The 25,480-nt window shown below is 43.3% G+C and overlaps 1 protein-coding gene across 1 annotated transcript in view; it reads left to right on the top strand.

Moving 5' to 3' along the window:
* Positions 1-1,385: 1,385 nt before the first annotated feature.
* The window catches only part of CHAT (choline O-acetyltransferase), a 314,503-nt gene continuing 290,408 nt past the window's right edge, over positions 1,386-25,480 (top strand). Inside the window, exons 1-2 of the mRNA XM_085615102.1 lie at positions 1,386-1,521; positions 16,899-17,090. Coding sequence (XP_085471228.1) covers positions 1,459-1,521; positions 16,899-17,090 — 255 coding nt within the window. The 5' untranslated portion in view covers positions 1,386-1,458. The remainder of the gene's footprint in view (positions 1,522-16,898; positions 17,091-25,480) is intronic.

Genomic DNA, 25,480 nt, shown 5'->3' with positions numbered 1-25,480 from the left:
ATATATTTTTTTTTTTTATAAAGTGTATATGCTGTTGCATGGTTAACCACGATTGGCACAGAACGTTAGTACTTTACTGTTTATGCGGTTAACCCCTTGCTGGCTAGAATTTTGATAGAGAAGTAGGTGCAGGAGGAAAGGATAGAAAAGCTAGAAATGAGGGAGAGAAAGGGGATAGGACAGGCATAAAGATAGGTATACATTCTTCGCTTAAAACGTTCAAAAATAATGTTACAGTCATTTTCCAATTCAGAAAAAGGTTGTTAAAATATTTTATAATCAAAAACTAAATATGTATTATTTTTACATATTTTTCCTAACATTAAATTATTTTTCTACCTATTTTTACCTGTTTTAAATACCTTATTTTATTTTACCACTATTTCCTAAGGGTTTTATTTTAGGGCCCTATCTCCATTATCAGTGGTTGGCTATGGGTGTTGCTGGACGTACTGCTGCCTCTTTTTGGCAGTAGTATCTTACACTCCTAAATTTAACTCCACACCATTTTTCAGAGAGCAGAGCCATGTAACTGTACACTTTTGTGTAACTTTACACTCGGATATTCTGAATAGCCCAATGCAGTAAATGCATTCAAAAGTGTAAGAGTAAATTACACATTTAAATATACACATGTATTTTACTTACAAGTGCAAGTTACCTTTTGTGAATAGACCCAGAGTAACAACTTTACGGGATGAAAGTGAATCATCTTCACAGTAAATCAAATATGCAAAAAGATAATGTGAGTATTTTTAATGCATGTCTGAAAAATAAGTATAGAGCAATACAGTACTGTTAATGCTTGTTCAGAATATTCAATAAAAATAGCCAAGGGGCTCACTGCTCTGGTGACAGACAGTGACATTTTGTGAAACAAAAACGTGTTTCTAGAAGAATGGGTAACAGGATGAATCAAAATTCAGAACAGGAAAAAATATATTTGGTCATGCACCTAAGCAGCTTCATAGCAAGACATCGTTGTACTTACCTCCTCAAAATCATAGAGTCATCTGTATGTAAAAACGACAAGCAGGAAATCACCAAATAGACTGGTATTGGAATCCATTGGATCTGGCACCAAAGGATTTGATAATGTAAGCTCCATCCGTGCCACAAGTTACATTGCGACAGAGCATGCCGCCAACATTGGAACCACTGTCACACCCTATCAAATTGAGATCACAATAATAACACCAAACCTGTTGCTCTCGAACATATTCATTTTGTAGGCCTCCCATCTAATCAGTGAGCGCCGTTATATTATGAATGCAATTAGAACTGTTGTTTGTTATATGCAGCTTTGGAATATCTGACATATTTTGATTGACATTCTTGGAAGAATTTGATTGACATGCTTCAAATCATTCATCCTCCTGCAGATAAAAGAAAAGCTGTACCATATTGCCACGGTGACTTCAAATCCTGCATCCAGTCTCTGGCAAATGAACTTCAAAGATGCCTGTCCTTGAGAAACCCACCAAGGAGAAGGCAAGAGGAAAAAGCTTCAAAGATGAGGAGGTACATGCTTACATGCACATTACGTGTGTCACAGAAAACAACACAACTGGCATTTTTGAACGATAGTTGTCAAATTCTGAAATATAATTGTGCAAAATGGTCTTCCACGACACCTTGGAGATATATTCTGATGCTTTCTTATAAGGTTCTGTTAGAAAGTGAATTATGTATTGGGGTGGAAGCTAGTCCATCACAAGTATTAATGTCACTAATCTGTTAAATCCAGGCAAAAGTTTCAGTAATTTATACCCAATCTCTGTCCCTGGTTGTTGTGACACTGAGCATGCAAGCTTAACTTAGAGAAAATGTGTAAGGCATTTAGCAGTACGAAAACTGTTAAAAACTTTATAGAAATCAACATAATAAAAATGCGCCCAATTAAATAAATAGAGAAAAAATAGTAAACAAAATTAGCTATGACACTGAGCATACAAGCATAACTTAGAGAAAATGTGTATAGCATTTAGAAGTATGAAAACAGTTAGAAAATAAAAAAACAACATAATAAAACTGCACGCCAATTTAAAAAACAAATAGTGACCAAAATTACACCCAAGCAACAAAAATCAAATACAGGGAACCAGAGATATGAATTTATTGATTAGGAGCAAAAGTGTCTTGAAAATGTAATTGTCACTGTTCGTGATTGACATGGGACCTAGGCAGAATTTCAGGCTGACCGCGATGCAACATGGGTCCGTCAAAGATTTAACCTTCTGACTTAGTATCTAAAATGGATGTCGAAATCCTCCAGCAGGGCATTGTTGCAGGTTGTTTACTCCAACGTCTTCTTGGAGCCGAATAGGAGTTTAAAGTAGTCCCACTAAAACTGTTGTTTTTGTCTGGCCCAAAAAGTCCTTTCATCGGTGGATACTTCTTGCTCCTTCATCCAGTCAAGATTTTTATCTTGAGAGTTAGGGCCTGGTCTAAGTTTGGTAGATGGATGCTCCCTATAAAAAAAAGCATGACCGCCTTTTCACTGCAAAGTCATGTTTAGGCACAGTGCAAAAAAGATCAGAAGGCAACTCTGGTCCTCACTCCCAACATTGAATCTATCCATATAAAGAAATGACAAAGACACAGTTCCATCCTTTGTTCTCCCACATAGAGTCCCACCTGCAAAGTACTTCAGCACCTCAGAGGTGTAAGTGGTGTCAAATAAATTCAATTACAATATAATATACAATATACCCACTTGTTATGTTATGTTAATTAAATTTAATGTAGTGCACACCTCACCCTAGGGCATCTCGGAGCTGCCTACAGCTGCAACAAGCATTCACAAGACAGAAATAACTTAAAATAAAAAAGCTTTCAGCAGTTTCCTAAATTGACAGTAGTTAGTGCAGAGATGAATGTGAAGAGGTAGTTTTTTCCAAAAAAGTGGCGCCAGGTGGGGAAAGGCTCTACCACCGCATCTAGATAAACGGATACGGGGTACGCTCAACAAGGCTTTGTCCTGGGATCATATGCTTCCAATAGGTACGTAACATTTGAATTTATGTTGGAGATATCTGGGTCCTTTACCCCTTAAGCATCATGAGTGAGACCTCAGATTTTAAAGATTCTTCTTTTCCTTACCGGTAGCCAATGTAAGGATTTCAGCGAGGGGGCAGAATGGGTTCCAGACGGAAGATTGAGAGCAAGCCTGGCTGCAGTATTTTGTACCACTTGCAATTTATCCATAAGTGTCTCATTTGCTGTAGCCAGTAGAGCATTCCTGTAGTCCAGTCAACTAACTACAAGGGCCTGGACTAGCGTTCTTCTAACAGATATCGGAAGATGAGGAAAGATTCTACGTAATTGGCACATGGTGTGAAAACACAATCCAGTAGTAACCAAATCTGCACTTTCACAGAAAGGGCTTGGTCAATTTTTACCCCAAGATTCTTCACAGACTGTCTGGGGGACGGAACTGTGCTCAATTTAGAGGGCTTCCCCCATCCGACCAAAGAGTTCTTGCCTTGCCAAACAACATGATCTTGGTCTTATCGACATTCAGCTGAAGACAGTTAGCTGTCATCCAACTAGAGATGTCTAGCATTCCCTTCACAAAACAATCTTTGGTTTTGGCCAGATCTTCGTCAATAGTGTAAATCAGCTGAGTGTCATCAGTGTAGGATATTATTTCAAAGCCAAATGGGTCCATAATCTCAGCAAGGGGTGCCACATAAATGTTAAACAGAGTAGGGCTCAAACATGAGCCCTGTACTACACCATTGTCCAACCTCATCTTATGGGAGGTGTAAGAACCCAGAGTCTTAAAGAGTTTGTGACGGCCAAAAGGGCCATTTCAGTGCTATGGCAAGATCGAAATCCAGATGGATCCAGAATCTGATTCTCTTTGAGAGAGGCTGTTAGTTGTTTGTTAACTACGGGTTCTAAAGGTTTTCCCAGAAGGGGTAACAAAGATATGGGGCAGTAGTTAAATAAGATATTATGATCCAAATGCGCTTTTTTTAGGATAGGACATAACTCTAGCCAATGAGAATATAGAACTAAAAGCAGAACCTAAAACAACATTATTGTCCGTGACATGTTAGAAATGAGTAGCGCGTCAACAGTCCAGTGTTAGACATGGGCATCAATTCACAAATATGCCAGAGGCAGCTGAAGTGACATCATCTAGACTTTTACCCCACCGTAAAATCACAAGACATCACATATGACTCTGAAACCACAGAAAGTGACATCACCACACCTTCGACCCTGATTTTCAATTGAAGTGATGTCACACAGACTTTGGAACACCTGATGTGGTATCATAGAAGTGTGTAACAAATAGTGCTCTATCTTGATAACAATTCTTCATATATGAACCCCGTGGCTGACTCACATGGGGACTACAATTAGAGCCACTCTACCCCTGCTGTGTCTGATGATCATATACATGCATTCTGGTGAAGAAAAACAGGATGCAAGAGAAATAATTTCCAGAACAAAATGTTCTGCGTCTTCTTATGTCAAAGGGTTAACTGTATAGAAAGGAACCATTTTTCTTGTATAGTGTGGAATAGACAGTGGCAAGGTACAGAGGAGCTGGGGATTTCGATTACATGTATTGATGCAGAGGTATCAGAATTGCCCATATATTGTTTTATTTTGTGGAAAGAGATTCCTGTTATGCAGAGTCTACTGCAAATATCAATCACAACTACTTGTTGAAAATTCTTTGGTCAAGAAATGCCGGCTTTACAGGGAATCCTCAGGTAATGGCTGCAAGTGTGCGCATGTGAGAAGAAAGATCTTTTGTTTGGGAATCGGTAAAAAGTAAGTGCAGGATACATCTTGTTAATCCATATGAGTATATAGGGAAAAAAAACAAAGAGCAAAAAGATTTAGACCATATCTCATGTGTAGAAAAATAAAAATAAAAGTGATACTTCAGCATAGAAATAGTCTTTGTCCATGGATATAAACCTCAGCAAGTATTTACATTTTAGCTAATGTCCATTTGGTTTCTCCGACCTGAGTTTTATTTTTACCAGTGTTAGTCTGGTCTTAAAAAATCTTAGCCTGCTGTGTACTGTTTCAACATCTACCGAGGTTGGTTCATCGTGTCAAATATGACACGGATCACTAGATAGCATCGTTTTAAAAGCTATTACCCTTCTTGTTCCCAAGGAAGCCTTATTTCATTAGGTCTTTTTCTGTACAACCATATCACTCCAACATAAAGTGAGTTTCTCTTCTGTCTCAGCCAGCAACAAGTAATAGCAGACTCTACAGTTTTGAGGACACCAGAGCATGTGCAGGGCTAGAACCTCCCTAAGGGATGAGATAAAGGTAAGTTAGCTGCAGGAAGCATCATTGTCTACCAGAGAGCAGACAGCTTGTTGATGCCCCTGTTGGTGCACCAACGAGCCTTTCAGCATTCATGAGTCTCGCTGTGTAAGAGAGGATGCGAGAAGGAGATAAAGTTAAAGATTATGTCCTGTTATGGCCCCACAAGGCTAATATCATTCCTAATTAAAATATGGAAAGGCTGGTGAGCTCACTAATAAAAAATCAGCTCCTATTCTCTGTTTTATTTATTTATTTTATTTTAGCAACTTGTAAAGCGCCTGGTGACCCGAGGGCATCCCCGCGCTGTGAAGATTAAAACCTGCTGAGGGGGATAAGGGCGAAGGGTTTATTTAGGAAACAGGAGGGTTTTAAGTTTGTTCCTGAACGTCAGGTAGTTGGGCTCCAGTCTGAGGGAGCGTGGGAGGGAGTTCCAACCAGTGGACGCTTTTACAGAGAAACGTCGGCCTCCGGTACGTGTTCTCTTGAATTTGGGGATGTTGGCCAGGTGCTCGTTCTCAGACCGTAGAGCTCTCGGTGCTATGTAGGGGGTGACCAAGCCGCTGAGAATCGCAGGTCCCGATCCATTGATTAGTTTATGGGCCGTGCACATGGCTTTAAATTCCACCCTTTGGCGGACTGGGAGCCAGTGCAGAGCCTTAATAGCGGGTTTGGCGGATACTCTGGGAGGTACGCTCATGATTAGGCGAGCTGCTGCGTTCTGGGCTCTTTGCAGTCTCGCTAAGGTAGCTTCCGGCGCACCTAGGTAGACCATATTGCTGTAGTCTAACCGCGACATAATGAGGCCCTGAACTAGTAGTTTCCTGGACACGGGCGGTAGGAGGGGGAAGATTTTGCGGATAGTCCGCAGAAGCCCAAGACAGGTCCCGGCCGTTTTGGCCGCTTAGGTCTTCATTGAGAGGTCGGGTTCTAGCCAGACTCCGAGGGTCTTGATTTTGTGTTTCGGGGTGGGAATTTCCCCGAACACGTCTGGCCAGATCGCCGGGGGGATGGTCGCCCATTGTTTGCCCATGAGCATCACTTCGGTTTTGGAACCGTTGAGTTTCAATGACGATTCGCACATCCACCCGTGAATTTCGGTGAGACAGTTTGGTATTTTGTCTGGGTGGTCGTCTAGTTGGGAGAGGGAGACGACCAATTGTGTGTCGTCAGCGTAGCTCACGATTTTTATCCCGAATGGTGATACCACATCTTCCAAAGGGGCCATATACACATTAAAAAGTGTGGGGCTCAGGGAGGAGCCCTGAGGAACCCCGCTGGTAAGTGGAAGTGTGGACGAGTGGAATTCCCCGTCCCAGACCTGGAACGTGCGTCCAGTAAGAAAGGACTCTATCCAGCTGAGTGCCATCCCGGTGAGCCCTGCTGTCGCCAATCGATGAAGGAGGACACGGTGGTTGACCGTGTCGAAGGCGGCACTCAGATCCAGAAGGATCACTGCCACTGATCCTCCTGAGTCTAGAATGCGCCTTGCTTCCTCGATGACGGCAAGCAGGGCGGTGTCTGTACCGTGTCCCGGACGGAACCCGGTTTGGGATTGCCGTAGGATGTTATTTGTCTCGAGAAATCGGGAGAGTTGACTATTCACCAGTTTCTCGGTGATCTTGCTAATCCCCGGGAGGAGGGATATGGGTCGGTAGTTTGCCATATCAGTTGGATCGAGCTGGGGTTTTTTAAGGAGTGCCTTCACCACTGCACTTTTCCAGCTGTCGGGAACTGATCCTTGTGCAAGTGAGCAGTTGATAAGCTCCGTGAGTGTAGGGGTGATAGCGGGGGCCACGTTTTTGAGAAATCTCAAGGGTGCAGGGTCTAAAGGAGATCCGCTTTTTATTTTATTCAGGGTAGCTTCCACCTCGTTATGCGTTACTGGCCTGAATGTCTCGAGTTGGGGACGTATTCCCGTCTGATCGGGGGGCTGAGTAATGTTTCTGCGGGTGGGGAGGCTAGGGGGAGGGAGGGATGTGAGGATACGGGCGATTTTATTGTTGAAATATGCGGCTAGGTCATTGCTTCTGTCTACCTGGGGGGTGGTGGGCAAGGGAGAGATGGGAACTTTTAATAGCTCCTTCACGATGAGGTAGGATTCCCTAGAGGAATTTGAGGCTTCCTTTATCCGGGTGTCATAGTGGGAGGCTTTGGAGAGCTTAATTGCAGTTTTGTAGATTTTGACTGAGGAGTGGTAGGCCTCTTTGCTGGCATTATGCCAGTCTTTTCTCCAAAGCCGTTCGGCTCTTTTACAGTTTTTGCGGAGCTGACGAAGTTCTGGGGTGTACCACGGTGCAGAGCCCGTGTTGTTGGTTTTGTCTTCGCGCATTCTGAGTGGGAGCACAGAGTCAAGGGAGGTCGTGATCCAATTTCTGAAGTTGCTATCGGCGTTGTCCGGGATATCTTCATGAGTCGGGGTAGTAGATATCAGGGTATTGGCCCATTCTTCAATGGGAAGTTTGGACCAAGTCCTGCCTCTAGTGAAGGTGGGCAGTTTCTGAGGTTTCCTAAGGGATCCTGGAAGTTGGAATAGGACCAAGAAGTGGTCCGTCCAAGGAAGGGGAATGGAGTCTATTGCTTGCATCGCGGGGGTGCTGGTGAACACTGGGTCTAGCAGGTGGCCTTTGATGTGAGTGGCTCCTGAGTTAAGGAGACGGAGGTCCGAGGTCGCTAGTTCAGTGATCAGGTCGACTACTCCAGAATCTGAAGTGTCTTCGAAGTGGATGTTCAAGTCTCCCACTAAGATAAAATTCGTGACGGAGTGAGCCTGTGTTGCTACAGTGTCTAGGAGGGCATTGGGAAAGGAGCCGGGGTGGCCAGGGGGACGGTAGACTAGAATCCCTGAGAGGGAATTCGTAGGGTCTAGTTTGATTGAGAATTGGAGGCTTTCAGAGTCTGAGATTTGTGCGTCGCTGGAGTTACAGGTGAACGAGTCTCGGTAGATGATAGCAATGCCTCCACCTCTGCCTTGTGGTCGAGGGAGAGACTGGATGAGGAATCCCGGTGGAGTGGCTAACACTATGTCCGAGTCAGAGTGTGGAGTAAGCCACGTTTCCGTTAGGAAGAGAATGTCAATCTCGTAGTCTTCTATTAAGTGGTGGATTGGTGTCGCATGTTTAGGGAGGGAGCGACAGTTCAGCGAGGCAAGTTTGAGGGTTGCGGGCTTCAGCACTCGTGTGGGGAGTTTAAGCTGGGCTGGCTGGCAGTTCGTGCAGCTGACAAAGGGTCCATTCATATCATGGATATATCTGCATGAGGAGGCGATAGAAGGTCTGAGGCTTAGGAGGTCACGACGGGAGTATGTGGTTTTGGTGGAGGCTCTGGGTGCCAGGGGGTCTGGCCCTAGGCCCGGTCGTGCGCGGACGGCGCGCAAACGGCGCTCCCGCTGCGCTCGTCCGCTGCGCTGGAATGGCCGACACATTTGTAGTAGGTATTATGGGCGTGGCCTCGCAGTGGGCGTGGCTTCGCCTTTGACCGCGCTGGCGGTGTGGGCGTTTTCCCCCTCTGACAGCGGGGACTCGCTGTGTTTGGAGGGTCTGGGCGGGCAGGCTGAGCGCGTGAGGACGGCGCTTTTGCTCAGGTGAGCTTCGTGGTCAATTGCAGTTGTTTTTTTTTTAAATCAGCAGTAAGTGAAGACAATCGTGACAAAGTTAAAAATACAATTTCAGGTGCAGCGTGCTAACCTCCGGCTTTCCGCCTCAGAGGGAAATTAATCAGGAATGAATGTTGCGCTGTTACGAGCGTTTAAGTAGTCCGGTGGGCGTGGCCTCGCAGTGGGCGTGGCTTCGCCTTTGACCGCGCTGGCGGTGTGGGCGTTTTCCCCCTCTGACAGCGGGGACTCGCTGTGTTTGGAGGGTCTGGGCGGGCAGGCTGAGCGCGTGAGGACGGCGCTTTTGCTCAGGTGAGCTTCGTGGTCAATTGCAGTTGTTTTTTTTTTAAATCAGCAGTAAGTGAAGACAATCGTGACAAAGTTAAAAATACAATTTCAGGTGCAGCGTGCTAACCTCCGGCTTTCCGCCTCAGAGGGAAATTAATCATACATGGAAAAGGCTTAGCCTTTCAGTAATTGCCTGGAGGCTATCACACTGCGTAAAGACCGAAAGCGCCATTTATATATGGAGGTTATGAAAGTTCCAATCTTTTGTGTCAGACCGGCAATCCTCTCATGTCCCTGACCCAGTGTGGACACAGAGGTACCACTGCCACGAGGAGCATTGCTGCCAAGTGACCCCATGTCACGTGTGGCACCTTAAGACTGTCAGCACCTTGCATGTTCTAGAAATATAAGGGTAAAAGTGAAACTACTAGCCCCAGAATGAAGATTGCTGTTTGATAAATATCAAGGACTGATGGCAGATGTTACAGTGATATGATTTCTGAGACATATTCAGAATACGGCCTGATCTTTGGGGTATCTAGGCCCTTCGGCAATCCAAGCTTAGTCAGCATACCAGCTTGAGACAGAACCCAGTGGACTGTGCCACACAAACCACCAGCACATTACATGAGGATGGTTGCGTTCTGGGCAATGATGACTCCTAAGAGACACACAGGAGTACTTGCATGAATAGAAACACATTAAGAATATACTTTTATGACTATTAAAAATCAAAAACCTATTCTACCTCATATTATTAAGGGTAGGCAGAATTGGCAGAATTTGGTTCTGCGGAATTCCACAGAAGTCCATTAAATTTATGTTAGGTTCCGCAGAATTCTGTTACCTGGTAGAGTGGGAATTTGGTGCTATTTTCTTAGTGCAAAAGGAACCCTTGCGGCCAAAAATAGAAGTATGGATGTTATTTGCGCTAGGAAAATAGCGCATCAAAACACTACTTGATACCCTTACATACTCTGCAGCAATTACTGCAGAATATGTAAGAATGGCGCTGCCGAGTGGTATGCAGTGGTTTTTAAACTTTAGAAACCACTACATATCTCTCTGCAGTGCATACCATTCGGTGCCCTTACATACTCTGTAGTAATCGCTGCAGAGAGTGTAAGGATGCCAAACGGTATGCACTGCTGCGCTGTGCCGTGATCTTTAAACAGGGCCAGAAGAGGGAGCAGATAAAAGTTTAATCTGCAGTGGTTTTCAAACACTGAGGGACTGCTCCCTCGTCCCACTCTGGCTAAAAATCACTCCAGGGCATACCCTCCACTGCCCCTACATACTCTGCAGTAATTACTGCGGAGTATGTAAGGGTGCCAAGATGTTTGCACTGCAGTGGTTTCTAAAGTGTGCTGCAAGAGGGAGCAGACCTTCTGTTTAAAGACCACTGCAGATTTAACCTTGATCTGCAGTAATGTTTAAACAAAGAGGGGCTGCTCCCTCTTCAAGGCTCCTTAGAAACATGAATTTACAGTGGAGCAACAGAATTTATAAGTAATTTTGCATTACAAGAGTGAAGTGGAATTATCAAATTCCTCCGATTCCGTCAGCGGAATTAATAAATCCACCCAGGCCCACCTATCATGTGTATAGTTGGAAATATTAAAAAAAAACAGAAAAGTGGTAACAATAACAGATAATAAACATGATATTAGAAACAACTGCAGCACTATAATTGTAGAGTGCATCTGTATTTGTTCTCTAAAGCCTCCCTTCTTATCTATGACTAAACTAGCTTAGCACAAAAAGGAGCCAGTACGAGTATCTTAGGTGGCCTTGCCTTTCACCCCCCTCCCCCCCAAACCTTGGTGGAGGAACAGATATACTGTTCGGTATGAAGAGAGCTATTGTCCCAGCAAGCAGATAAGACCTATCCAGTAGCCCTGAATTCCCTGCTTGTGGCCCAAAAAGGTGTTTACAGCTCCAGTCCGCACGAGCCCATTATCTCAGGTCTCAGTTCCCTGTAAGTGTGAAGGTTGATCTCTCCCTGTCATGTGTTTGTATTTGGCTTAAATGCTCTTTAAAGATTGTCTTCAAGGCAGCAGGGTTCTAATTGATTGTTATCAAAAACAACAATGAACTTGCACATTCAACTACTTCTACTAAACACTAGTGACTATTTGAATTTCATATATCGACAACTGAATCAATAAACATCAAACAATATGAATCATTGACAGTTTGAGTTACATTTATAAACAAATGCTTAACTATAACATTGTATTGAACTTGACATTAAACAATATATAAGTGCTAACAATACTAAATACAATACGTGTTTATAACGGGAAAATGTGCACTCAGATCATTGAATATATGAACTAAAAGGGGGGGACATAAACAGGAAACAAATCAAGATAGAATCAACAAAGCACGCCTACTTACACACCAGGGCCTGGGAAGATGCACAGAAAAGCCTGAACCAGAGCGACAGCTCTTCAGTATGTTTCAATGAAAGAGAAGGTATGAGAGAGGGCCAGCTGGCTGCCACAAACTGGGATCAGACAGAATTGCATAATTAGAGGAAAACTCTCATCACTAGCACTCAATGATGTCAGGGGGTAAAGGTTTGTCCTGCACGAAACATTAATTGGATCTGTGATCTGAGATGGTGCATCTTTCAGGGACATCTCTAGTGGTGCCTACCAGAAAAGGTGGCATGTGCAACATGTGGAGATCTGACACCAAACCCTGATTTCCTACTGCAATTCACACTGGAGGCACTCTGCTCCTTTCCTCCAAATAAAATTCCAAATTAAGCACAGCCTAAGAGGTGTGGGCAAATGAAGTAGTATGGAGTGACTCATAAACATGGTGCTGGCAGTCTGTTACCCTTACATGTGGCTGCTGTCCATGGTGACGGCGGAGTACGGTTGCCACCTTTCTTAGAAAAACACACACTTCCCCACTCATTGCTAAGGTTGCCAGGACATTCAATGTTGCCAAAGATACCAGACTCCTCCGTTGCTTCATTTAGCCTATTATTGTTTTGACATTTGTTAGTCAATTGCATCAATTGACGTGACACAGAAGTCCAACTCCCAGACTGCATTAGGTAGTTCAACCAAATCCTAAGAGTGAAGCACTACTTCCTTGGTGGCATTGAGTAATCTAGTAACCAATTTATCCCCAGATTTAAGTCCTCAGAACTTGCTCAAGGACATCACTACACTTCATCAAGTGAAAAGGAGAGACACTCCTTATGGGCATGTGCTCACATCCTCCTGCAGAAGGCCAGTCCATTTCATGCAGTGATTGTCAATAAACATTTATCTTGACAGACAGAGCACTATCCAAAACTGAAGCCTTTAAAGATTTGATAAACCAAGAAAGAATAGGTTTGCTAAACTTTGGGCTAGTGCTTAAGTGGCATGGTACTCTCATCTGTTGCTCCTAGGTGGAGATATATCCTTTTATTCTGGCTGCCGACTACCAGTGCACCCTGCTGGTCACTGCTCTGTTCCTCCTGCAGGATTGCACTGGGCATGTGTCTTAGTAGCTTATAACCATTGCATGTCATGCTGTGCCTCTGTCATTCTTGGGTGGAACCCATATGCCATTTTTCCAGGCGGTAACCAGTATGCGCCATGGCTCACTCCTCTCTTTGCACCTAGATGGATAAAAAGCAAAGTCGGAAATCTGCCTGGAACTGATACTCTTAATGACAAAGGGGTGGATGCCATATACAAGCATTAGGCCAAAGATTCAACTTGTGATGTTCCATATTTGTTTGTCTTATTTTGTCTTGAGTATCTGTTTGTGGGCCTGCTCATCCAATCGTGACCTTACAGCTCTGGCTGCCAGTAACCAGTGCATGCCCCTATCACTTCTGGGTATATTTCAAAGATGATTAGCTGTGGCGGCATTTCTCCTCTTCATGCCTGTAGGCTACTTTTCTCCTTCAGTCTAGAAGCATACTCTATAGATGATTGACACGGACGACTGTGTCCAGAGAATGTCAAGGGGCGGCTCCTCTTTCGGTGCTGGGTGTACTATATGCTGCATTTATGTTAGCTCCTTGTAACTGTACATTCCCATGGGTTGCTCTGATCTGTTGCCTTGGAAGACCCAATAGAACTTTTATTCTAGCTGCCTGTCACCAGTGTGCTTCTGTGAGTCACTCCTGTCACCCAAATAGGGTTTAAGGAGAATTTACTGAAGCTACATCACTCCCATGCAGGCCTGTGACTTACTTCTCACCGCAGATAAAGGGACTCCCATATTACAGCTGTCCACCATGGCAGGCTGTATACAGGGAGTGCTTATGGGTTAATAAAAAGTTGCTCCTGGGGGATTATAGAGCACCTTTCATGACTGCTTCTATGCAGGGCATGCAGTGGACTGCTCCTCTATAGCTAGTGAGTGGATCCTAGAGAGAACCCTTAAGCAGACACAACAATAACTGTCGGTAAAGTGAATGTGTCGTATCTCTCACTTCATTTTCCTCCATGACAAGTCTAGTTAAAACAACTTAAGGCCAGCTGAAGGCTCCACTCTGGTCACTCACGCCTGACACCGAAACATTACTCAAATAAGCCACACTGTACTCCTCAAACCAAGCCCTTCCCCCACAACAAAGCATGGTACTCAGGACCGGACTGACCGTAGCGGAGATCGTCCATTTTCCCGTACAGGTGGGGGCCGGTTTTGCAGCAGTGGGGGCCGGTGTTTTGTTACTGGGGGCTGGTTTTGCAGTGGTGCTGCAATATCAGCCCCCAGTACCAAAAGCAGCAGTGCTTCACGCTTCCACCTCTCCCCACCGCTCGGGCTGGTCCAACAAAACTGCATGAGCTGCTTTGGGTTCCCAGTCCAGCCCTGATGCTACCCTTCTGCTAATGCACTTTCTGCACCTCGTCAGGCATATGAAGTGCTTTACAAATGAAATTACAATATAATACAATGTTGTATAGGGATTTTCAGATACTTACTTTGTCCCAATAAGAAGAACTGAAAAACAAATCATTCTTCCTTCAAGGATTGAAAGTCAAGTAACAAGATAGGTGAGAATGAATGTGTGGCAAAAATCTTAACGATACTGAGCCTGAATCTGTGCATGCCAGGGCAAGGCATGACAATGCTGAGGTTAATGCCCTGCAGAGCAGGACTGCTCAGCAGCAGTGGCTCTTCTGCTATGGTGGAGGGGCGTTGCCATCCCTCCTGGCCAGCTGAGGGAAAGGAAAAATAAAATGAAAACAAAACAGTATTATTATCATTTGATTTTTCCTCTGGACGGAGCCAAGTCTTTGGGGGGGGGGGGGGGTCCATGCCATGACAGTCACAGAAGGGGAGCGGTGGGCTGCCCTGCTGTCAGTGCGTACAAAAGTTTGGCCAGCCTTCTTAGGGCAGCCAAACCGTCATGCGCATTGACATCTCCCCACCCGAGCTGAATTTCCGGGTGGAGAGAACAGCAGGCGTAGGCTTCCAGTCCCCTTTGGAGCGGAAAAAAAGCCCACTCAGGCCAATCCCAGTGCTTCTCTCATGCTGGTCAGCATGAGAGAAGCACTATGATTGGCCATGGGGAGTCTTGAAGCCTCAGCACGTTCACAGCAGGAAGAAGAGTGGCTGAGTGGCGATCGGCAAAGAGCAGGTAAGTTATTTTCAGTCACCCTCGCCACATACGCCTCCCCCGTCCCGCCACTCTGCAGCGAGACCAGCCACTACTGCTGATCGAACCTGTCCTAAATCACCTATCTGTCCTCACCCCTCCATACAAGTCCAAAACCTTATTTCTGATCACATAGACAATTGCTTGGTGCTGTGTAAATGTGGTGGTCTCCGCTGTGCTCTAAATGTTTTCTTGTCTATGCTTTTTCTTTTTGCGTGAAACATGATGGCACTGTGTGAGTTTGCAGGTCCGGTGATCACATTCCCTATGGGAGCTCCCAAGAAGGTTAATGAAAACTTCATTTGAACCAGATTAAGAAGCTATATTGGCAATACACAGAAAAGGGGAATGTGTGTCTAGTAGCATACTCACCACATGTACTGCCACTCACCGGACTTCATTGGGGCTCCTTAGGAGCGCTGTAAGGCCTTTATAAGTCCATACAGTCATCAAGTCCTGAAAACCATGAGACTTACATAGTGGGCGACCATTAAACTAAATCCTGCTTCTGCCCCTCCCATCATAGCAACTTTACAGATTGTAACAAACCTAAGAGTGTTCACCTGTTTCAATATAACCCCCAAGCACTGTGGGACCTTTGTATTTGTATTTGTATTTGTAAAGCGCAACATTCATCCTGACGAATATCACGGGGCTGTCTAGCGGAACATGTAGTAGGTTATGTTGGGGGTCATCGACTGCTCATGCTTATGTCATTGGAAAAAGGTGAGTTTTTAGCTTTTTCCTGAACGTTGCATAGTTCTCAGAAAGGCGCAGGTCCAGAGGTAATTCATTCCAGTGTTTTGCCGCCAGGTATGAGAATTATCGGCCGCCTGTTCTGACTTTTTTTAGACGCTTAGGCCTAGCTAATACCTTCCTGAGTCCCTTTCGAAGTTAGTGCAAAATCAGTGACCCCGTTCTATGGCTTTGAATCAAGATTTTCAAGAATACACATGAAGTGCTATATGAAGCAACCACTGCTGGATACACTGCAATGCACTGCAAAAGGGATGTTATTGTTATGCCCTGAAATCTGAAGTGAGCGGCATCCAAAATTCCATGTTACTTCTGAGAATAAAGTAGCATGAAGTTGTCCCTGACCTTGTTTAGCCATTAAGGAGGGCTGTAATAGCATAAGTCATTATCCAGTCTCGTCATTTCTTAGTCACGCCCCACTTGGCAGCAGACTAACAGGACAAAATGGCTGCCAAATGTTCAACATAAACTTGGAAAGAGATGCGGTGTGATGCTCATGCTGTTAGTTATGAGCCAGGGAACCAGAAAACATTGGCTCTAATCTGCCCCCCTTGAACACATTATAGGTTCCTGGGTGGATTCACTTTATCTTCCTGTGTGTCTGACTTGAAAAGGAGAGATCCCAATATTATGTGCTGTGAATAAAATTACCTCATAGCGGCTGAGGATCCTGATCTCATAAGGGGGGGGGGGGGTTACCACCCTACACGAGCCTTTCAGACCCCTTACTTGTGCCGCCAGGAGTGTGCAACTCACTGTCCTAGTGCAAACATGCTGTGAATGTCCACTTTTTCTATCAACGGCCCAATTTAGACACTTGCCTGAGTAAAACAATATGCAAGCGGTATTGACATAGGGGAAAAATACATAAATCGTTTGCGCGTTCTATACCCAATTTGCTTACCATGTAGAGATCTGCGAAACACATGACACTCGGTACTAACGTTATTTGCAGTTGCATTTTTTAACATCATATTTCTAAATTGTCATTGTAAATCTGCAAATTCTATCACGATATTGATACGAGCCTTGATGATGACAGTTCAGGAAGATAGCGTTGTGTCCTTCCAGGTACAAAAAGACATGTTTGTAACTGGAATGCCACAGGTTCTAATCCATGTGATTTACTCATCCCTCTGAGGTTATTAAAATGAGTACCATTGGATAATAACCACAGTGCCTACAGACCATATAATTCATATACGTGTGCTATATAAGTGGAATTATTATCAGGTAACTTTTCATTCACAATTGTGAACAGTTTTGTCATGCATCATTTTTAGGTCAAGAAAGCTGATTTTTCTGCTGCTTACATTATGCCCTGTGCATCTCTATCAGCAGTTACCAAAGCTTCCAGTCCCCCCGCTGCAACAAACCATGGAGATGTACCTTCTATGCATGAAGCACCTGGTCACAGAAGAACAGTACAGGAACAGCAAGGCCAAGGTCGACAAGTTTGTCGCCCCCGGAGGGATCGGGCACACCATCCAGAAGAAGCTGGAGGAGAGAAGGGAGAGGATATCAAACTGGGTATGAAGGCCATGATACGGCTTATCTTCCACTGTTGTAGGTGGTGGTACTTCAGGTTGAACATCTGCCCAGAGGCAGTAACTTGTTGTAGGCAACCTTCCCGTACCTACTGAATGCTTCATTGTATGAACCATGAGTTGAGAGCTTCTCATCTCTACCCAAAAAAGGCTCTGCGACCTTATACAGTCTGGAATTTCTTAATGATTAGATCTTTGCTGTCAAGCTAAAGGACTACATTTATCATCACTTTGTGCCACTGGAAAGTCAGCAAAAGTAATGCAACCTTCTGCAACGTGTTGATTTTGGAATTACTTTTCAATGTAAAATCTTTTTTTGACTTTGAGAGTTACCTTATGTAATACAATGTTGCGTTTTGTGCAAAATCACTCATGGCTTTGACACAAAGACAGATACACTAACATCTGTAGACAGGGCTTTGCGACAAAACATTACACCTCCTCAAGGCATGTGTAAAGAAGCAGAACAGTTTTATTTTCTCCAAACTGTAATAACTTTGTGTGTGTGGTAAACAGTACAGCACAAATACAAAGTAGGAAAAGTTTAAAAGTAGGTCGACGCATATCATTTTGTACTGTAAGAGTACCCTTATAGTACGAAACCTATGCTTGAAATATCACACACACCTTTGCACTATGGTGCAAAGGTGTGTACATGGCTCAATGCATCCAGAAAATACACCAGTATTTGGGAAGCGAGCAGCAGAAACAAATATTTTTAGAGATGGGGCTGTCCTGCTCTCTCCCTCGTTGGCGCGACGCAGCACAACGCAAAACATTGGTTACTGCATGGTGTGAAATTTTTTTATGTTAATTTGCCACAAAATGTTCTAGTCACACACATGATCTAGCGAGAGAGAATGAGTGAGTGAGTGAGTTACTCATAAGGAAAAATGAAAACATACTGGCGCCCAGAGTGCTTTGTCTAAAATACCGTGGCAGAGGTAAGTGGATGCGAAAACAGGTATAGTTGAGTGTTATGCCGGCCACAAATCCGATTAGGGGGTTAAATTCTGATCCCTGTGCAAAGAGAAGTTGCACATTTATCAGAATTTAAGGTTCTGAAATAATTACCACAAACTGTTTTCTCTGGCAGGTAAAAAAGCTATCTGTATAGATTCCAGTGCAATAAATACCATAGGACATATTTACTAATCTTTCAAGCAATGCAGGGAAGCAGGCAACGTTGCTGTGTTACGTTGTGTGAAAGGGACTGAGTAGAAAGGCTCCATATTTATAAAGATATGGAGCATTTCTGCGCTGTCCTTGCACTGGCTCACTGTGTGCTGCCTAGCGCCGATGCAGGCTCCCTGCACCATTGCAGGACACATTTCTGTGCAAAAACAATCCTTAGAAGCATTTTCCTCTTTCTATGTGTGATGCGGAATGCACCATGCAGAGAAAGAGTAAATAACAAGCAGAAATAAATATTATTTTCCTTGTTACGCCTCAATGGAGAAGGCGCAGCATTTTGACACATTCTGAGGTTTACTAGATTTAGTAAATCTGGTAATGCATCAAATTCCATGGGTGGATGCACGGGAATACCCATGCTTCCCCCATGGAAAGCCTCCCAGCTTGAAAAGTAACATAATGCAGCACAAGCCGTTGCGTTACATTGTGTTAAATATTTCTGAAGGCTTTGCATGGTCCATGCGTCGCCTTGCAGGACACAGGGAAAACTCAATTCTTGGATAAACCTGGCTCCAAATCTTCATGTTATGCTTCATTCAGGGTTGGGAACTGGAATCATAAGGTAAATATCATAGACACCATGGTGTCAGTCTTCACCAGGTGGATAAGTAAATACCTCACCCTATTCCAACTTTGTCAGAACCAGGACACAGTTGTGCACATGGGTCATGTTTGTGGTATCACCTGAGTTAAAGAAGGTGTCTATTCCAATGTTCAATTGTCTCTTTAAAAATCCCACAGTCTGCATAGCTGAGGGCATACATCCCTGCACATTCTCTTATCATATTTATGTTGGTGATAAAGAGAGTCACAGAAAGTTTAGGAATTTATAAGATTACCTGTTGTAAACTAGCATTTGACCTTCCAGACCAAACCAACAACATTTCAGAGGTTAATTTGTGCCTGTGGTTGCAGGTGGTGAGCACCAGCAGTCATTTTTGTGAAAGAGTACCTATTTCTTATCATTAGGCTTTGACCAAGAGCATGACAGAAAAGAGGGAAGGAAGAAGGAAGAAAATTATAGGAAAACAATGCAAAGGGAGAAAGCAGGCGTGAAAAATACAAGGGAAGTAGCATGTTTGAAAAAAGAGGCATGAGCCAGGGCGGCTCCTCCTTTCGAGCGGAGGAGCGTTGCTCCACTTTAAAATACCCCCGAAGCCCCAGAGATGAAAAATAAAATAGTAATTAATTACCATTTTATTTTCATCCCCCGTCCCGAGCCGAGTATCAGGACAGGAGTGGGCCGCTGCTAAGTGACAGCAGCAGGGAGGAGGGGGGGCTGGTATAGCACTGTTTACAATGCGCATTTCTTTTTGGCCGGCCTTCTTGCGACAGCCAGCCACACATGCGCACTTTAAACATCTCTAACCTTTAAAACAGCTGAGTTAGAGCAAGCTAAAGTGTCCGGAGTGCTGTATAGGCCCCAGTGAGGCCTCTCCCACCAATCCGAGCGCTGTTCTCATGCTAGTGAGAGCAGCGCCAGGATTGGGCTAGGGAGATCCAGCATCTGGTTCCTGTGCCAGCAAAAGAAAAGGTCCGGAGTGAGGCCATCGCCGAGTTTGGTAAGTTTTATCTTACTTTTTTTATATTATTGTACACACACGTGACTGCCTCCCGTAAATGCCAGCCACCACTGGGCATGAGGTGCAATCAAACCTAAGCAGCCTTGCATTGGTGTTGTGCAACTCGGGCATTCAGCAGAACTAGCAGGAGATTCCAATAAAAACTTGGAGGCCTGTACTTTGTATTATTATTATAATTGTTTTACAAATTAGGGCCAGTTTATCGAGCACTCATAACAGAAACAGACAACTGAATGCAGATTGTGATGCAGAAGACTTTGACACTTTAAGCACTATTCAAAAACAGAGCCCACCTAGGGTTTTGTCTCCAGCCAATGCACGTAATACATTTTTGACTTTGTTTTCATAATTGTATGTATGCATTTGACTTATATGGTGCAAACCTAGATACAAAGCAACAGTATGCTGTACAAAATGAGGTTTTACACTGAGTGAGTCAGAGTTGGGGTAGAGGAGTGGGAAGTATAAAGGGCAAACACGTATAGTGGAGTGGGGGGTGCTGGATTGACGCTTATAGAGAGGGTCCAGGCAATGTGGTGGCTAAGGGTGAGAAAGGGGTGCAATTGTTTATTGGGTACTCATAACAAGAACGGACACCTAGATGCTGGTTGTAAAGCTGAGGACGTCCACCCTTTAGGAGCTATGCAAAAACAGACTCCCAACTAGGGTTTTGTCTCCAGCCAATGCACATAATACATTTCTGACTTTGTTTCACTGAAGGGCCCCGATTCATGACTGGATGTGTCCATTGCAGCACAGTACATTAAGGGGCAGTTTATCACATAAGGAGTGAGCCTCATGTTATAATATAGCAGTCAGTGCTTCAAACAGAAAAATAGAAGTGCAGGTACCTGCTTGTTTCTGAGAAGTGCTGGTACTCTCCAATTAAAAGTATTCAATTTCTCTTGAGAAGTGCAGGTACTCTATATCAGAGTACCTGCTTGTTTCTGAGAAGTGCTTGTACTCTCCAATTAAAAGTATTCAATGTCTCTTGTGAAGTGCAGGTACTCTCCCTCTCAAGATAAAAAATAACCGATAGTCAGTACCAGACAGTAACGGCCCATTTAAAGCACTGATTGGAGTAGAAGGTCAGCTGCTTTGCAAGTGTGGTCAGAGCTGAAAGCGGTGCTGCGGAACACCCATGGACGTCATTCAGGGGTCACCAGGGGTCGCTGCTGCAATCGCCTAGGGTCAGCAGTGGTAAAATCAGTGGGCATGTGTAGGCAGAGCATGTGTGTATGTGTGTGTATGTGTGAAGGAGTGTGTATTTATAAACATATGTATTTGTGAGTGAAAGTGAAGGTCAAGGGGCATGTGAAGTCACTTCCGCTACCCCATGCGTTTTGGTGAATTGATGTCCGTGGAAACATCAAGATAAGTCAGCCTTTGTTAATGTAAGCAGAGCCTACCAGCTCTCCTCTCCTTAGAGCTTGACACCTCCTTCAGCCTGCCTGGCGCCCAGCTGCGGGAGAATCAAGTTTCCTGGTCTGCAGCTGGACACACATCGGGCAGAATTTTAAATCCCATAGGCTAGGCTTGTGTGCCTGCAGGCAGTGCCACCTAAACTTAGGTCACTTTTGGAGATGTGTGCATAGAGGTAGGCGAGCCAACAAACTAAAAGGGAGAGCTGAGCCAAGGTTAGGTGTTATGATTATGGGTTATGTAATCTGGTATATTAATGGGATGTCCCCTTAAACACCTTGCCCAGCAACTGTTCATCCTTTCAGCTGAGAATGTTGAGTTCTGTGTAACTCACCTCAGAGAGAAGAAGGAGAGCAGGCAATGGTTAATAAAAGTTTCTTCTTATATGCGATTGAATCTTTAGTATAACAGTCGGCTTTGGCTCTAAGAGCCCATGCATGAGCTGAGGTTTGAAACTTTTTGGCATGTAAATCATGCAACAAAGATGCTGTTAGGATATGTTAAGGTGGGTTCAAAATTTCCAAAAAGCATAATCCTTTAACGAGGGGAAGTTTTTCAACCTCAATACATCAGATTATTTGAGAAGTATTTATTGAAAGTGGAAGTTTTTAAACATGAACTGAACAATATTCTTGCCTTCAATCTGATTAATGCTCTCAGTGAACATAGAGGCAAGTCATTTGTCGTGTGTAGCCTGTATGTGGCCAAGATTCTTATTATAGATAGAGCAATATTATAAGATATTAAATCAAACATGAATGAATGTATTTAAAATTGCTCTCATGTGTGATAATGAACAAAATGGAGGCTGGCTGAAATAAGGTACACTGACAAAATATCAACACTCAAAATATACCTATACAAAAATATCGTGGCCAAAATATCGATGTCAAAAATATCTACATCCTATACTTATAATGGTACGTCCAAAAATATTGAGATAAAAAATATCGATATCAGAAATATAGTTGTACAATATATTGTTATATATATATATATATATATATATATATATATATATATATATATATATATGTATAAAATAAATTATTAAATATGAAATATAGTAAAGAATAACATTAATGGATTTAAAATTAAAAATTAAATTACAATTAAAATTAATTAATATTAATTAACAACTAATTATTAATTATAAATAAATTACTTTCCACACTCTACCCCTATAAACCCCACAGCCCACACCTAAAATTTACCACAAACAATTAAAACCACAATTAACATCATAACATCTTAATTAAATAAATATTAATAAATGAAAAATATTCATTCGTTTATTATAATTAAATTACTTCCCACCCTATTCCCCTATAAACCCACAACATGCTACGGAACTAAAAAATGCTAAATTTAATTACAGTAAAATTAATAACTACTAAAAATGTAACACATATTAAGAAACATAAACAATACTTATACAAAAATACATCATATACATTTAAAATATATAATAAAATACATAACACTAATTAAAAAATCGATATTATAAACAACAATATTTTTGCAAATGATCGTAATAACTAGATTTTTAAAATCGATATTTCTTACCTTAAAGTCTATATTCAAGACCACAATATTCTTGCTGTCGATGTTTCTGTTTCATGATATTTAAAACTCTATTTTAGTGTAAATCAACATTTGCAACTCGATATTTTGACTGAATACCGTGAAATAAAGTATTTGTCTAAGATCACACAGTTTTGTCAAGCAGGGAAGCCGGCATTGATACCATATTTCCCAGCTTCACACTGTGCATATCAGTCACTAGATGGGTATCTCTTTCTGACATATAAGGTTAATGCTTTGTCCATAATTCTTGGAGAATGAGATTAGAATGTGGGTTTCTGGCAAAATGCACATTTTTGGCAGATTTACACAGCGGAGAGCTGTTACCACAAGGTCACAATTCCTTCTGTGAAAATGCGGCTCATTTTCGGCTCACCTCAAGCTAAGACAGATTATGTCCCACCAGTTTGATCTGTTGCCCCCAGTGTGCCCCCCCCTAAAATCAGTTCTTGAGACGCCACTGCTACCATGATCACCAGCTTCTTCTGACCGCTATTATAGATGCTACCTTAAAATGCACAGGTTATCCTTAAAATAAATTGTTTACCACAATTTCCACTAAGGTGCACCACCCAGGTCCTACCGAAATAATAAGTGGCAAAATATCTCAAATAATGATTTGAAAAAGAGTAATACTTTTTTTGGGGGTGAGACCGACATCCCTGTAACCACAAATTATAAAAACTCACTTTTATCTGTATTATCCTGATTTTGTTATGAATGTTAGCCAAGATCTTTGTAGTACACACACTGTAAAATAAGCTCAATTTTGGAGCAATACTGGCTCAGCAGATTAATGGATTTGTTGAGGGTTTAAGACCTACCTAAATGAAAGGAGTGTGAAACTGGGCTGATGTGTAAGTGAAACAGGTGCTAAAGGTACAGGATTTGAAATCATCTGGACCTACGGCTCACAAATTTGGAGATGGAAAGTCAAGGAGGTGCCCTCTGGTAGAAGAAAATTAACTTCCTTGTGAAGTTGGACCTTTTGTTGCATGGGGCAGCGACATTCTATCATTAGTGCAGCAGATGCAGTGGCAAGGGGGCTCAGGGCAGTGAGGGCCCTACTATACCCCAATTATGTCTCTCTTTTACCAGCCAACCAGGCGATTTTCCATTCTTGCACTAGAACCCAGAGCCTTCCTATGTGCTACTACAGGGCAGCTGTCCAGAAATACTTTGTAAAATTGAGCTTGAAAAGATATGTTGCTCTTGCTTGGAGTCGCTGTAGACTTATTGGAATGTGTGCAAGGGAGGGCAGGGAGAGAGCTGAAGAGTGTCATATCATAGAAGATATTGGGCTTTCCAGCCTCTCCCATTCATGTTATGTAGTGCAGTGAACTTGCCTTGCTGTACTGCGTTGTGTGACTTCTTAGTAAATCTGCCCCTTTGTATTTTGTACTGCTCATTGAGGCTTGCTCTTTCTCGTCCCTCTTTCAGTCCTCACGCCTCCATCTAACATGGCTAAAATATTCTTCTCGTCCATTGATTCAAGCGTGGATTTGGATATGGAGATGTTAGGAGTGAAATGAGAGCTTGTAACAAGGGAGTAGCTCCAGGGAAGGTAGTGTGCCTAGATTGAATTGACGCAGTGAGATGAGGGAGCCCAGATGAACGGTACATGTAACCAGTGGGTGGGTTCCAAAGGTGTTGCTATTACCCAAATTAATGAAACTCAAGCTAGCCACTCTAAGTGGAAAAAAAACTTGGTTGGTCATGCCGCGGTGACCTACATGTCTCACCTCTGGACATGGGGCCCCAGGGATGCAACAGCTATTTTCATCTGTGTTTTTTCACCGATGGGGAATTTTGGTATTACAGAAAAGGTCATAGATGCTTCTGTAATTTAGATCGCACAAATGCACAAGTGTGGTTGCATTGTCACCGCGATATTACAGATGTGGGTGCAGTGGTAAACAGGCTGTTGGGAGGTCCAGTGCGCCACATACCAAGTGGCACAAAGGCAGTGTATTCCCCAAGGGCACTCTTTAGGAAAGGGGTACGGGCATCCCAGGGACGCCTTACCCATCCTCAGCCAGTATATTAACACACTGCACTTGTCTTCGGGATGCATCCCCTCTTAAAGTTACTAACCGAAAGTGCCTCGTAGGTACCTCTATGCTCGAGGCCCCCCCCCTCCTCCCACAGTGAGATTGTTCTTCAAGTTGCCTGGTATGCTTCCCAAATGTCAATAGTTAGGGCTTCACCTGCGGATCCACTTTGTTGGCTACAATTACTCAGCCTGAATATTTTAACTAATACTTAATAGCTAGAGCTCCCATCCGAATGTATGACGTTACAACACAAAAATTTGCAACGCATGCCTTTACAACACAGTTTTTACATCGCAAGATCCATTACAATGTAAGATTTTACATGGCATGCCATCACAACGCATTTTTAGCAACTACATTTACAACGCATTCATTACATCGCATTATACCATTACAGCGCATACCATTACAATGCATACCATTACATTGCATTTAAGGTAGGTGTTGGATAGTGTAGGGGTAAAAATTACTATTCCCACTCCAGTGAGTGCAACAGTAGGGTAAGTGTTGGATAGTGTAAGGGTAAAAACTATGCA

Source organism: Triturus cristatus, chromosome 1_2 (genome assembly GCF_964204655.1).
Source record: "Triturus cristatus chromosome 1_2, aTriCri1.1, whole genome shotgun sequence".
In the NCBI taxonomy this organism is placed as follows: Eukaryota; Metazoa; Chordata; class Amphibia; order Caudata; family Salamandridae; genus Triturus; species Triturus cristatus.
The sequence above is the reverse complement of the archived record's forward strand: the minus strand, read 5'-3'. Positions and strand labels throughout refer to the sequence as shown.